At 39.7% G+C, this 13469-nt stretch overlaps 1 protein-coding gene across 2 annotated transcripts in view; it reads right to left on the reverse strand.

Annotated features, from left to right (window-relative positions):
- Window positions 1-223: 223 nt before the first annotated feature.
- cdk17 (cyclin dependent kinase 17) overlaps window positions 224-13469 on the reverse strand; it is a 33165-nt gene continuing 19919 nt past the window's right edge. Inside the window, exons 4-17 of one of the 2 annotated variants that reach the window (XM_026327112.1) lie at window positions 11223-11356; window positions 8128-8253; window positions 7408-7464; window positions 7200-7314; window positions 6969-7063; window positions 6374-6436; window positions 5976-6099; window positions 5691-5811; window positions 5414-5511; window positions 5221-5326; window positions 4716-4758; window positions 3486-3576; window positions 3294-3371; window positions 224-2808 (exon numbers count right to left, since the gene is read on the reverse strand). In XM_026327112.1, the coding sequence (XP_026182897.1) occupies window positions 2768-2808; window positions 3294-3371; window positions 3486-3576; window positions 4716-4758; window positions 5221-5326; window positions 5414-5511; window positions 5691-5811; window positions 5976-6099; window positions 6374-6436; window positions 6969-7063; window positions 7200-7314; window positions 7408-7464; window positions 8128-8253; window positions 11223-11356 (1292 nt within the window). In that variant the 3' untranslated portion in view covers window positions 224-2767. Of the gene's footprint in view, window positions 2809-3291; window positions 3372-3485; window positions 3577-4715; window positions 4759-5220; window positions 5327-5413; window positions 5512-5690; window positions 5812-5975; window positions 6100-6373; window positions 6437-6968; window positions 7064-7199; window positions 7315-7407; window positions 7465-8127; window positions 8254-11222; window positions 11357-13469 lie in introns of both variants that reach the window. The other variant, XM_026327113.1, reaches the window with a different exon arrangement.

A 13469-nucleotide genomic window follows, 5' to 3' on the forward strand; every position in this document is an offset into this window, starting at 1 on the left:
CTTTTAAATTTCTAGAAAACCCCTTTCATCTCCTCACACCTGTACATGTTCAACCTGTGTTCAATGCATTCCTGCTGTTGAGCACAGAAACTCATGTAATGCCCTCACATTTTTTGCTACTGCCATTACTTCTGTGGTTTGTGGAGAGGTGGACAGGAGACGGGGCAGGCAGAGATCGCCAAACTTCACGTATGCACTTTGTTTGTATGTATATGTATATATATGTATATATATATATATATTTTGCTGTCGGGGGGGGGGGATAGGGGGCGCTTGGTAAGATTTTACAGCAGGCCAGCTACTTGTGAAAAGACACTTGAGGATTGTTGATATGTTAACTCAACAACTAGCTGTCACAAACAAGCAAATAGGACAAAGCAATAGTGACCAATTGGTGGTTTGAAAGACCAAAACTGTTTCCCACTTGTCAAGCAAAAACAGAAAAACCTCCACGCTGTCTATCATGTCTTTCAACTGTCTCTCCACCACTAAAACACCCAACTAATCTAATGTAAACCCAGCTCTTGCCCTCACCTGTTAACATAACCTCTTTCTCATTCTTTTCTTTTCAGACCTTCTCCTCTCTGGTTCCCAGCCAACTCTCCTTCAGCCCCATTAGCATGTTAGCATTTCTCCTGCTGCCCCCTGTCCTGTGCATGAGTACAAACAGCCCCTCTTGCTGATTGGCTGGAACAGCTTTGTGTGGCAGTCTGTGTCCCTTTACTATTTACAAAAAAAAACACACATGGAATGGACAGCTAGCCGACAATGAGGAGCTATTTTTTAAAATTAAAAAATAAACTGTAATGCATAAATAAAAGATGGATACCACATGTTTGAACACTGAACAATAAGCTGGAGCCAGGTTTGGCTAAGACATACCATGGTAATCATTAAACTTTAGAGGCTCCAATAGATTTTGTTACCTTTGGAAAAAGCCAGGCTTGGAATTTAGTCCTGATTTTGTCTTTGTACTAAACTAAGCTAAGCTAACTGCATGTTGGCTGTAGTTGTGTATTCATCATACTGATCTGAGAGTGGTATCTTCTTCAAGTCAATGAATAATCACATTTATCCAATTATGAGTGATATGAATAAAAAGTTTAGTTCACGGCAGTAACAAAAAATAACATACCACTAAATTCAGGAATGTCAGGAATGCATGGCACACTGGGAGACAACAGTGTTTAAGTGATGCGGGGAGATCTTCGATTTGAATCTGTGAACATGCAGACAAAAGTGAGATTTCTCAACTGGCTTCATCTGTAGCATCACTGTCAGTTGCAGACAACACAGCGAGCAGTTAAATCTAACATTTCAATTTGAAATCTTTTTTTTTTTCCGTTTGTTTCTTGTGTACAAATGCTGGAGAGAACAGTGGTCCGACACCAAGTGGAAAACAACCCACCCCGATCCCGCTATCCCACCCTGCTAACCCCCCTTTCTGAAAAACATGCCACAACGACACTGTTGTTTCACAAGGAGAGGTCAAAGGTCACAGACACAGAGAACATATATTAATACTGTTGGGTAAACTCGGTTGTGTCAAGGCCTGAGTCCCTGATTTTTAAAAAAAAAAAAAAAAAACACATTGAAGTACAGGTTACAAAGAGTTACTGTAGAGATCTCTGAATGGACACAGAGTGAGAAAGAGCAACTTGCATGTTTTTTTTTTTTTGTTTTTTTTTTAAAAAGCACTGAATTCCTGGTGGTTTTGTGAGGGGTTTTAAGGGAAGGTTTGCTGGCTTCCTGTGGGAGGTCATGTGGCTTCCTGTCCAGCTCCATACTCCATAGTCCTCCTCTTTCTTATATGCTTTCTGCACCTCTTTCCAACGGTTTGCCTCCCCCCGCCTCAGATTTGGTCCTGTTGCTGAGTCAGAATGGACGTAAAGAACAAAAGAACCCTAATCTGGTTTCATGTTCTCTCAGTTTGATCGGACTCTGTGTGTGCTTCTTTAACCCTCAGCACAGTTCAATCACAGTCCTGATTTTTGATCCTCACTGTACCCTCAAGGACAGCTGGGACTTTAAAAAAGGAGTTTTGGAACAACGATGAATGGGAATCCAGAGGAACCATTTCTTCCCAAACTAAAACCATCTAGCTATCCCAGTCTTTCCAAACCTGGAAATGTTGTAGAGTTCAGTCACGGAAGCTCGAGGAAAAACAAAAGGTAAACTTCAAATATATATATATAGATATATATATGTAGATATACATATTTCTAAAAAAAAAAAAAAAAATCAGAAGAAAGTAAAGCGTTCAGTCTCCAAGCACGACAACAAGAACAACAACTTGGATCACAGCGTCCACATAAACAACAGTGGAATTCTAACTCAAACAAAGCTGGAGAATTGTAGTCAGAAGAAAAATAAATAGTCACCTTACTGACTGCTCAACTGTGCATGGCGTCTCAAGTTCACATCAAGTATACGCGCGCGCACACACACACACACACACACACACACACACACACACAGGACACACACAGGACACACATACACTTGTGTGTTAAATACAGACAGTAGTAGTTTAGCAGCAAATAATTCAACCTCACCCCGCCCCCTAATAAATAAAACAGTCTCCAAACAGATTCAACCCAGAGTCACTCACTCAGAGGGGTGTGTGTGCGTGTTTGTGTGTGTGTGTGTGTGTGTGTGTGTGAATGTAGAGCAGGGGGGGGGGGTTACTCTGAGGGAAGGTGGGCTCATGCAAGAGGTTGGTGGGAAGTGACGAAGTAGGGCAGTCTAACATCCTCTTCATTCAACGTTAGAAGAGCATGCTTTGCCGCCTGTTGATCTTGTTGTTACCTGGAATAAAAGTAAAGAATTGAAAAATACAAAACCCATGGCACCAGTGGTTTACATTAGAGATGCTAGACGTAGCCTTCATCAATAGATCCTTATTTTAGACAGGTACCACTGATCTGACACATGAAAAACCCTTTGTAGTCTGAAAAACGATTTCCTGAGTTCCACTTGTTTCCCGCAGATAACCCAGATGATGCCATTAGGGTTATCTGGGGTTTGGGTTGTGACTGTTTTTCTGCTTGACAAACTGGAAATGTGTGGTTTGCGAGAAATGCACATTTACGAGGCAATGATTATGAAGTTTGACGTGCTACTAACTCTACATGAAGATTATTCAGTTTCTGGTGCTTCAGTTTTGCCCTTTTTTTAAAAAATTAAGCTGAATCAGTAAAACATTTACATGTTTCCTGATGACTGTCGGATGATTAAAAAGTTTGATCTAACAAGGTGAAGTGTTGAAGCATCTGCGTATGTTCTCCACCTACCTGACTCTGGGTATGAGGAATTCCTGTAGCCAGGGTCTCTCTGCAGCTGCACTTCTTTTAATGTGAATATTGATACACCTGTGAGATATCACAGAGCTTCAATGTAAAACAAATAGCACAAGAGGTGAAAAAAAAAACACATTAAGAGTCCAAGAAAGACAGCAGCTTTTATTATGATGTGTGTGCGCTTACTTTCGGGCAGTGTGTGGACCCGCATCCCAAGCTGCCTAAAGTGGGAATGTTTCATTGCCTCATCAGCTGAAACCCTCTTCTTAGATTCATACTGTGGAGACGCAAACAGGAAATAATAACCATCCAATGATGTTAGCAAATGATGATTTTGTGGGTTGTGGTGGCTGTAGTCAGGGAAAAGCCCAGAATGTAATGTGCCTCCTGCTGTCTACAACTGGTACTGAAGGAAATCAATAATATCTGAGCATCACAAAGCTTCGATACTAACAACTTTTTGATGGTTTTATCAGGCTAGAAGGAAAATTAAACACTGAAATATGTTTTTCAACATTGCTTACCAAGTATTATGGAAGTCAGATAGTTCCACTGGTAAGGTTTTATTTATTTTAAGGATCTTTTTTTAAAAAAAAAAAATCTTTTCTGGTTATTTGTCTATTGGTGTCATAGAGCCAAGAGTTCTAAACAGGACGGTAGATGTTTTTAACAGAATCATCAGTATTAATTTATTCCTAATGTAGTTTTGGCAAAAAAAAAAAAAAAAAATTACATGCCCATTCAGGCCAATAACTAATTTCACATGATGACATGGGAAATTAAATGTAACAAAGAGCCCATGGTTGATTTTAACTTTTGCCATTGTTTCCAGCTTTGAATTCAAATTTATACAATGTTTTTTATTGTGCTTTGTTTTATATGTGGAGTTGTGAGTGTTATTGTCTCAAGGACTAATCAATTCCTACACTTAAGAATCTTTTCATTTCTGGTGCTTTCAACCACATCTTGCCATATTCTTGAACAATGGCGTAGACTCATCCATAAATCTAAATGTGTATTCTCTGTATTATTAGATGGCTGGTCCCTGTCTCTGTCCAAGAATGGTCTTTGACATCAGAGGTGAATGGCTCCCTTGACCTTTTGCTTTTGCTTGTGATGCCATGTGCCAGCACCATTTGCTGGAAAAGCTCAGAAATCCGCTAAGTGTACAACACTGTTCCTAAAGGGGCAGTGAGCTTGAAATAAAAGACATAAATTTAAAAAGTGCATTATTCAAAAAAAGCTTATAATGATTACTACTAAATATTAATTATTGACAATAATCATGATTATATCATCTTATGCAGATGTGTTATGTTTGGAATTTGTAAATGAAACTATATAATTCAAAGATATAATGAATAAATGATTAGTGTGAAGGGCAGTCTGGGTGTTGTAAAGCAGGTACACACTCACTCTGAGGAAAGCCAGCAGCAGCTCAATGCCTTCACCATCCAGCCTAGAGGAGACAAAAGGAAGAGCAACAGTTTACTGTCTGCCTGCAGCATGGGCTGATGGGACTGTGGGGCTCATGGGAGGAAGGAAGTGGACAGTTGTCTCTAAAATGTTCCACAGGATTTCCTGCCAGTGGTTTACACACATACACACACCCACGAGTACACACTGTTACTGTACACATGTGACAGGGCCGAGAAAAAAAGCCTAGAGCCATAAAGGCTAGAGGTGCATAAATTTACTTACAAGAACACTTAAGCGCACACACAGACGCCCACAGACACACACGCACACACACACACACACAGAGACAAACAGAGAAACACAGACACACAGACACAGAGACACACAGAGAGAAACACACACACACACACACACAGACACTGAGACACACAGAGAAAGACACACACACACACACACACACACACACAAAGACACAGAGTAACAGAGACACACACTACAGTACCGGGGAGCGTGGTTGATTAACGGCTGTGGTTTGTATTTAGGGAAGTTGTAGGATTTGAACTCTTCAATGGAGGAGATTCCCGGCCAGTTCTCCTCTGTGGGTGTGCCTAAATCAGACAGAGTATGGTGGTTCAGTTCAGCAGGTCGTCACACGTGGGTTACTACTATGATCTGGCAGGACAGGAGTCACTCACCCAGTAACCTGAAGATGAGGTGGAGCTCATCCTCCACAGTGGAGCCAGGAAACAGTGGCCGACCTGCAGCCATCTCATAGAATATACAACCAACGCCCCTGCAGACACACACTGTTTGAATTTTCTTTCTTTCTTTCTTTATTCACTCTCCTCTGCTACTAAAGGGGAAATATCTTACCCTTATTGGCTAAATAAGGGTAACTACTTGCAGCTTTATTGTGATTAAGCATCAAGATGTTTGTGGGTTACTATTAGAAGGGTTTTAAGAGGCTCATACCACATGTCGATTTGTGTTGAATACTCAGAGGAACCCAGAAGAACATCAGGAGGCCGGTACCAAAGAGTCACCACCTCATTAGAGTAGGTTTTCGTGGGGACAGATTTGGCCCTTGCCAGCCCTGCCAACACAAAACACACAGTGGGATTTTTACAGAGGAAAGTAGCAATACATCTGTAATGAGCAGAGCAAGAAGTCAAATGCCCTTTTCACACATTTTTAAGTTTTCCTTCAAAAACCTTTATTCCTGCTCCCCCCACTCTCCACTGCTGTGGTCCCTCTTACCAAAATCAGCAAGTTTGAGTTCTCCTCTCTCATTGATGAGGAGGTTCTGGGGCTTTAGGTCCCTGTGGAGAACTTTCCTTTTATGACAATACGACAGTCCCCGCAAAATCTGGAAAAGGAAGACCTGGAAACGATATGAGGAAAACATTTGATGTTATTAATATGCCACACCCCAGTAATCATTTAGCAGTCTAGTTCTTAGAGATGTGATGGAAACGGATAAGTTCCTTGAACAAAGATCCATCAACTGGTGCAATCAGAAATGTGTTTCTGCAGTCTCATCTGATAACACTGACAGTATATTATACAGACATAGATAAAAGTGGACACAGGGTTGAGAAGAATATTATTTCCACAGAGAGAAAAATAAAATCTGTAATTATAAAGGCCATCCTCACCTTCACATTGTGCATGCTCATTATGTTTCCACAGTCATCCATGTACTGCTTCAGATCCTTATCCTACAGAAGGACATGATGCTATCAAACAGACGGTTGGTACCAAAACACCTACACAACATCTCTATAATGACATTTTTAAATACAGTGTGATGATTTTTGTATCCACATGCATTTCACCTTGTCTTTCTGGCATCCTGTTGATGCAGCAAACATTTTCACGTGCTTTTTCAGCTCATTTTCTACATTTCCTGCCTGTTATGCATCACTGTAAATCATTTCCCAGTGCTTGCATCTGTATGCTAAAAAGATGTTTGCTCTCTTGTTATTCCTGAACATGTAAAATAATTCTGACAACCTGATGACAACTTCTCATCCATGTATTTCATTAGACATAATTGTCTCTGATGCTGGTTTAAACTCAATATATTAACCTGAAAGGTTGGCAAAAGTGGGAAAAAAATAAAATCAGACAAATGCATGTAAAAACAGCTAACAAATATATTTTCAGATCTCGATTGTTCCTTTATATTAAAGTTCGAAGTATTTTGTCAGTGAAGCTCCTTTCATACAATGATTACACGGTGACTCTTACCAGGTACTCAAAGACAAGTGTGAGACTCTTGTCAGTGTGGACGATGTCATGTAGTGTCACAATGTTGGCGTGTTTGAGGTCCTTCAGTAATGACACTGCAGAGATAGAGACAGACACATGTTCAGATATACACAGCTCTGGCTCTGCATTTAAAAAGTTAGATCATAAATACTGACAACAAAGGTCTTTGCTGGTGAAAGGTGTAGAATGTAGGAGAATCTAGTTGATTACCCTCTCTGATGGCAGTACATGGTGCTCCTTCTTCGTGCTCCAGCCTGATCTCCTTCAAAGCCACCAGGTTATCTGTAAGCTTACTGCGTCCTTTGAATACGGTGGCATATGTTCCCTAAAAGTAACACACAATATTACTGCGTTATTAAGAGTTGTGAAGAAGCATTTTATTACTAATGGATCTGGAGGGACTTCAGGTGTTCCTCACCTCTCCCAGCTTGTCCAGCTTAATGTATGACTCCAACTTCCCAAAACCAATCTCGGACTGAGGAAAAGACAGGGAAAAAGTCAGAAATAAGCAGAAAGCATACTCTGTTTTGTGATGGATTTCTTTTCTGCACGAAGGATGAACAATGGTGCAAAAAAAGCAGCTCTCTGTCTTTGTGATGGAGCACCACCAAAATCTGACTGTCAGCATTTAACAGTGCTTTAACTTCCTTAACACCCAATTGTCATGATTTGCCTAGAAAATCTCATCCCTTCTCAAAGATTCAAAAGTCGAATCTGAACACACACACACACACACACACACACACACACACACACAATCATACATATTCATCATCAGATTAGACTTTGAGTTTGAGACTCAGTGTGCGTTACACTTCCATTATCTGTGTCAGTTGCGATGCAAGATTCCTGAGAATCACCATGTTTTTAAGTTTTCTTCAGTATGAAAATAATCCAGCTTTAATCATCTGTACATAAACCTCCTTGTCATTGTTTGCAACAAAGCTACATGACTGTACTGTCATCTAATTTAATGGGCTAAAGGGGGGAGGTGAGTGCTCTTGACTCCATATTAAAACTTTCTCGGCTCACATCAAGTTGCCATGGTAACTGCCACAGTGGGAGTCTAGGAACAGGACTGCGAGCGAAGCAAAACAATAAAAGGTAGCTACATAAACACACACACAAAGACACTGACCAGGGACGCTCGGCGGGAGCGTCGGCTGAGTGGCTGGTCGAAGGGCGGGCTGCTGAGCTGCAGCTTCTCCAGGTAACCATCAGGAATTCGGATGTCAGCAGGCAGTGACAAGCGCTTGTTGAGGTCCTAAAAATGCACATAACATTTAGGACTGAGGCTAGCCTTTGTCTCCACATAGGTTTCTTTGGGTAGGAAGATAGCATGTATTAAAAAAAAGCTTGTATAAATGAGTGTTTTTCTATAGAAAATTCTTGTGGAAACTTTTTGTGATTCACGAATCCTTGCGATCCACCCCCACACACACACAGTCAAAAATAACTTGCTCTCATCTCCTTCACAGATAGAAGACAGAGATCAGGTCGATCTTATGGAGGGTAAAAGTAAGAAGCAGCATGTTGAAGCGTGACTGCAGCCAAAGCACAGTCGCACTGTGGTTATGAAAACACACCCCTGCAAGTAAAAAGCAAGACAATCAGACATATATTTACTTATATTAGTCTGTCCTCACACCACATGCAAATCACTGTTAATGTTACACTGCTCAGATCTTACTGTTGGGCATCACTGATGATATCTATTCTAAGATCAAAATAAGACATCTGATGATGAAGAATGCTGACTGATGTGGAAAAACAACAGAAAGTGGAGTAAAAATACAGCGAGAGAAGACATCACATCTCTTTGGTTATTGTAGGCCCACTCACATTTAGCCTCTTCACAAATGCTGTCAACTCATCCACTCTCATTTCATTATTGTAGTTCTTTGTCCTCAAAGACAACACTGCTCAGACAAGATGCCAGTTCTATGAGAGAGCTGGAATTAAAGCTCTGATTACATTGAGCATAGTGCGGTCTGAAAGTATTATATAATGCAACCCCATGCAATTTTTTCTCTGCTGTGAAAAACTGCTTTAAAACTCATTTCATGACAGTTTCCAGTGAATTTTCTTTGTATCTCGGCATTTTGTTTATTTGTTTTAGATTTTCTTTAGATTTATCACTGTGGTTGTACATTATTTAAAAATAATTCATATATATTAGTAATTAATAATTCATCCATGAGGAATTTCTGGACTAATACATTTGAAAACCAATAATGTAACAGGCCTAGAAATGAACTTTTTTTACATGCTAGCACTGGTGATCACCAAACGGCATTTAAGAAAATACAATAACTAAAATATATAGTACTGTGCAGAATAGTGATTAAATTTAGGTTTGGTTCCCTTTACTGCACTTTGTATGAAATTAACTGATAAATGAAAACCCTGTTATGTAATTTATATTAAAAGCATCCTCAGTGAATTTTTAAGTGCCTGAAACTTTTTCACAGTGCTGTTTAGTTAACATATTTCCTTTATTGAAAATACTGTAACTGCCAATCTGACTTTGGCTTCACATCTGAGGGGCTGGAAATTCACTCCTAAACACATCAGCTTCGACATCCACTACATCGCAATACAGCACAACTGCTGAAGTTGTCTCTGTATTATCTGGCAGATGTAAAAATAAAAAAAATCTCCCAGCATCCTCCTCATTTCAATGCTCTTCTTCAGAGACTTTGTGCTATCACAGGACAGGACGCAGCGACACTGGTGAAAACAATGATGCAACCAAATATATTTAGAGGTCACACTGATTTAATTTTGTTTACTGGGCAAAACAAAATGCAAACACCAAAATTGTACACCTGATTAATACATGAAGGGTCAACCACTACAGGTAATACTCATGAACCAGAAACCTAAACCAGTTTCATAACACTGAGAACTGGATGAAGAACTTGCTGGACTTGAAGAGCAGAGTTGGCACCAACTGAAAAACTGAAAAGCTACTCATTTTCTAATAAAAGCCAGTACACTGTGCCCTTAACCTTCTTACTGACACAATTCAGCTTCATTAAAACTTCCAGCAGCATTGAAAGGAACTACAGGAAATGCAGTGCACTTACATGCACCTTGCTGTATGTGTGTGCGCGTGTGAGTGTGTATATGTGTTTGTGTGTGCGTGGCAGGTCAACTGATCACCACATCCTTGAGTTCCTCTGGTTTCGTGCACCTACAAATGAGATAAACACTCAAAACAAGAGAAAAATAGGTCAGAGTGTGTGTGTGTGTGTGTGTGTGTGTCTGTGCTTGAAAGAGACAATATGAGTCAAGGATGTTGTCAAGGTGGCTTTTATCATGTACATTCCTCATCCAGCAGGGGGCAGGTGGCCTCCAGAATCAGAAGCTCAGTGATTTTCAAAATAAAACTAACACCAGGTTCATCATTTATAAAGATCAAGATGATGTATCGCAAATGTCCGTTTGCGGTACAGGGTAAACCCACAAAGTTAAAGCAGCATTTCATTTGCAGAACAGATGCTTACCACCTTTTCCAGCATATATGATCACTACTGTGAAACTACACAACAGAAGTCTAAAACATTCATAGAGGCTTGGAGCAAAAATGTCTCAGAAAATCCCCTGATTATCATGAGGTTCATCCTGTTCATTTTGTCTGTGTGCTGAGCTTGTGTGCGTGACTGTGTCCAGTTTGCTCTGTGGGCTAATGATGCCAATTTATCATCTTTGACCCATAGAGTATTCCAAAACCTTAATCTGAACAGTGTTTGGTTGGAAAACAGGAGTTTACATTTCATTTAAAGAGGTGAGAACACTGGGAAAAAAAGATTATATTTGTTGACTGTTATTGAAGCTCAACTGAAATGCTGGTGTATGCCAACTTTATTGCAAAAGGCATTACTTCATTATATCCATCATTATAAGTGGAACAAAGGAGACTCCCCTAACTGTGGTGAGATGGTCATAACACAGATTATCACACCACATCTCGTTACAGGCCTTTGCTGCTGTCCTCAGGGAGCAAAATTGCTATCAGTATCATGAGGTCTTAGACATCGAGAGGCCATTAGGTCCACCCCCCCCAAACCCTCGCTCAACTTAGCTCTCCCCTGAGGGCGACGGGTGGAAGAGAAGGGGGAAGTGAAAAGCAGAGCAGAAGGAGAATAGAGGACATGAAGTGTGAAAAACCAACTTTCTGGGTAAGCCATTTTTTGCTGTTACTGTGCAGCATGCGGACATCTGTCTCACCTCCATGGAGATCCTTCGGTGGACTCTGTTCCTTAGACAGACACCGGTTGGAGACTGAACCTCGTCTGAAGATGTTCCCGATGCCTGGTCACTCTCTCCATCAGAACCCATCTTCAGGTTCTCATGCACAATGTCTAAGATGGAATAATAATAATATAATACATTAGAAGATACATCATGCAACGAAATAATACTATACAAACACACACTATACAAGAGACTAAACGTGTACACTATAAAACCTCTGTATGAATACATTTTTATGCTAATACTCTGTTTTATTACATTATTCATTAACCGTTTATACACCAGCTACTACTTTTGTGTGCCAACTCTGTTATACATTAACAAACCAACTACATTATAGTGTAGTAAACTACTAAATGTTTACAATGCTGTATTTTTAAAATAATTTCTTTCTGTACAAAGTGCCTTTACTTAGTATTTATCTAGTTTATACTTTATTACTTTTATTTGGCATTCACTGTGGACAGCGAAGAAAGAATTTCATTATACAGGGAAGCATGCTTTCCTTACTGTGCATGTGACAAACACTTTCAATCTTGAATCTATAACTGCTAAATAAAGGGGCAAAAGTGCTGCCATTATTGCATTTCTAGCACAGTTCATGAGTGTCGCAACTACTGATTACTTGTGTCACAGATTAACCTGTGAATCATGTTTTGGATAAATATATTAACGGGTCTATTAAATCTAAGATGATAATGAAAAGATCTAAGCCTTAGAAAAGAATCAGGTGATGTCTACAGTTCTGGTTCATTTGCAAATTTCCACAGCAAATATTACTTGATTTGTTGCAACATCAAACACAGAATATGAGCAAATCTTCAACTGTGAAAAATCTGATTTAGTTAGAAAAAAGAAATAAGGATACTGCAATGCTGCAGGAATGTCAGCATTTAGATTAGCAAAATGGAACTTGAAATAAAAATATTTTAGGTGCAAGACAGTTTTGACAGGGTTGGTCTTAAGTTCACTATATATATATATATATATATATATATATATATATATATATAGCATTTTATATAGCAATTTTGTGCCTTTGGCAAGGTCTAAATAGCATCTTTCAATTGAAGAACAGAAACTATTAATAAATAAGAAACATGCAGTTTATGTTCTAGATAATGGTATTTTAACAAAACACCCATCCCCTCTCTTTGTCATCTCCTGTCAGACCCTTGTAACCCCCAAGGCCAAACATTAAACACTCCAACCTGCACCACTTCCTCAGGGCAGTAAAACTACCACTGCTACCACAGCACAGCAGGAGCAAACATGCTGATGTACAAACCACATGCCCACCCTCTCCTCCACACATACACACACACACACCCAGACTTACCCTAACAATAACCATGGTAAATACTTCTTAACTCTAACCTCACCCTAATATTAACTGAAGTCATCACACCAAAATTTAATAATTTACATGTGAGGGTCTGGTCCCACAATATAGTTGCCATGTAAACAGGTGTCGGTCTCCAGTGTTTTTAAATAATAGGCACGCACACACATGCGCACACACACATGCACAGTTAATGAGTAGCCATGGTTGAGCAGTTCTCTGTCATCAGTGCGTCAGCGCCTGAACCATGTAGTCTATCATCAACTGTGGAGGCACAGTGTGGAGAACCAGGGGAGGAAAAAAAAAATCTCTGTAAGCCTTCAGCTTACAAGATTAACTGTGTACAATTATTTCAAACATAATAATGCTGACAGTTTGTCAAATATCACACCAAAGATTATTATTTATGTTTAATTATTTGTTAGTCTTATTATTTTTATATTAACAGGTATGCAGTTTTGCACATAAACAAATCTGTATTGCTCTATTCAGCACCTTAATTACAAAATTCACTATATAAGCTGCTAGTTTATTACTCTGTGATGCAGCCAAAACCCAAAGTCACATTGGTCCAAGAATGTGAACCTGTCTGTGGCCATCTTGGGTAAAAACCCAAGTCCCCAGATTATAGGACCTGCTGATCCACTTTTAGCAACTAAAATGTATTCAGGATTTTCCTCTGGGGCTGACCCATTCCATATAACTCTGTCACTGTTTTTCCATAGATGGTTGATGTGAGGTTTCTCTGGTGCTTCTCCACCTTAACTTTACATTTATCCACAGTGGAAGAGCTCGGCATACAATGGCACGTCTGAGTGGAACAGAAAGCACTTCAGTATTTGTAGAGTGCTTATGCAGAGGAAGGGGCCAAAAATGTG

This window comes from Mastacembelus armatus, chromosome 23 (genome assembly GCF_900324485.2).
Source record: "Mastacembelus armatus chromosome 23, fMasArm1.2, whole genome shotgun sequence".
Taxonomy (NCBI): Eukaryota; Metazoa; Chordata; class Actinopteri; order Synbranchiformes; family Mastacembelidae; genus Mastacembelus; species Mastacembelus armatus.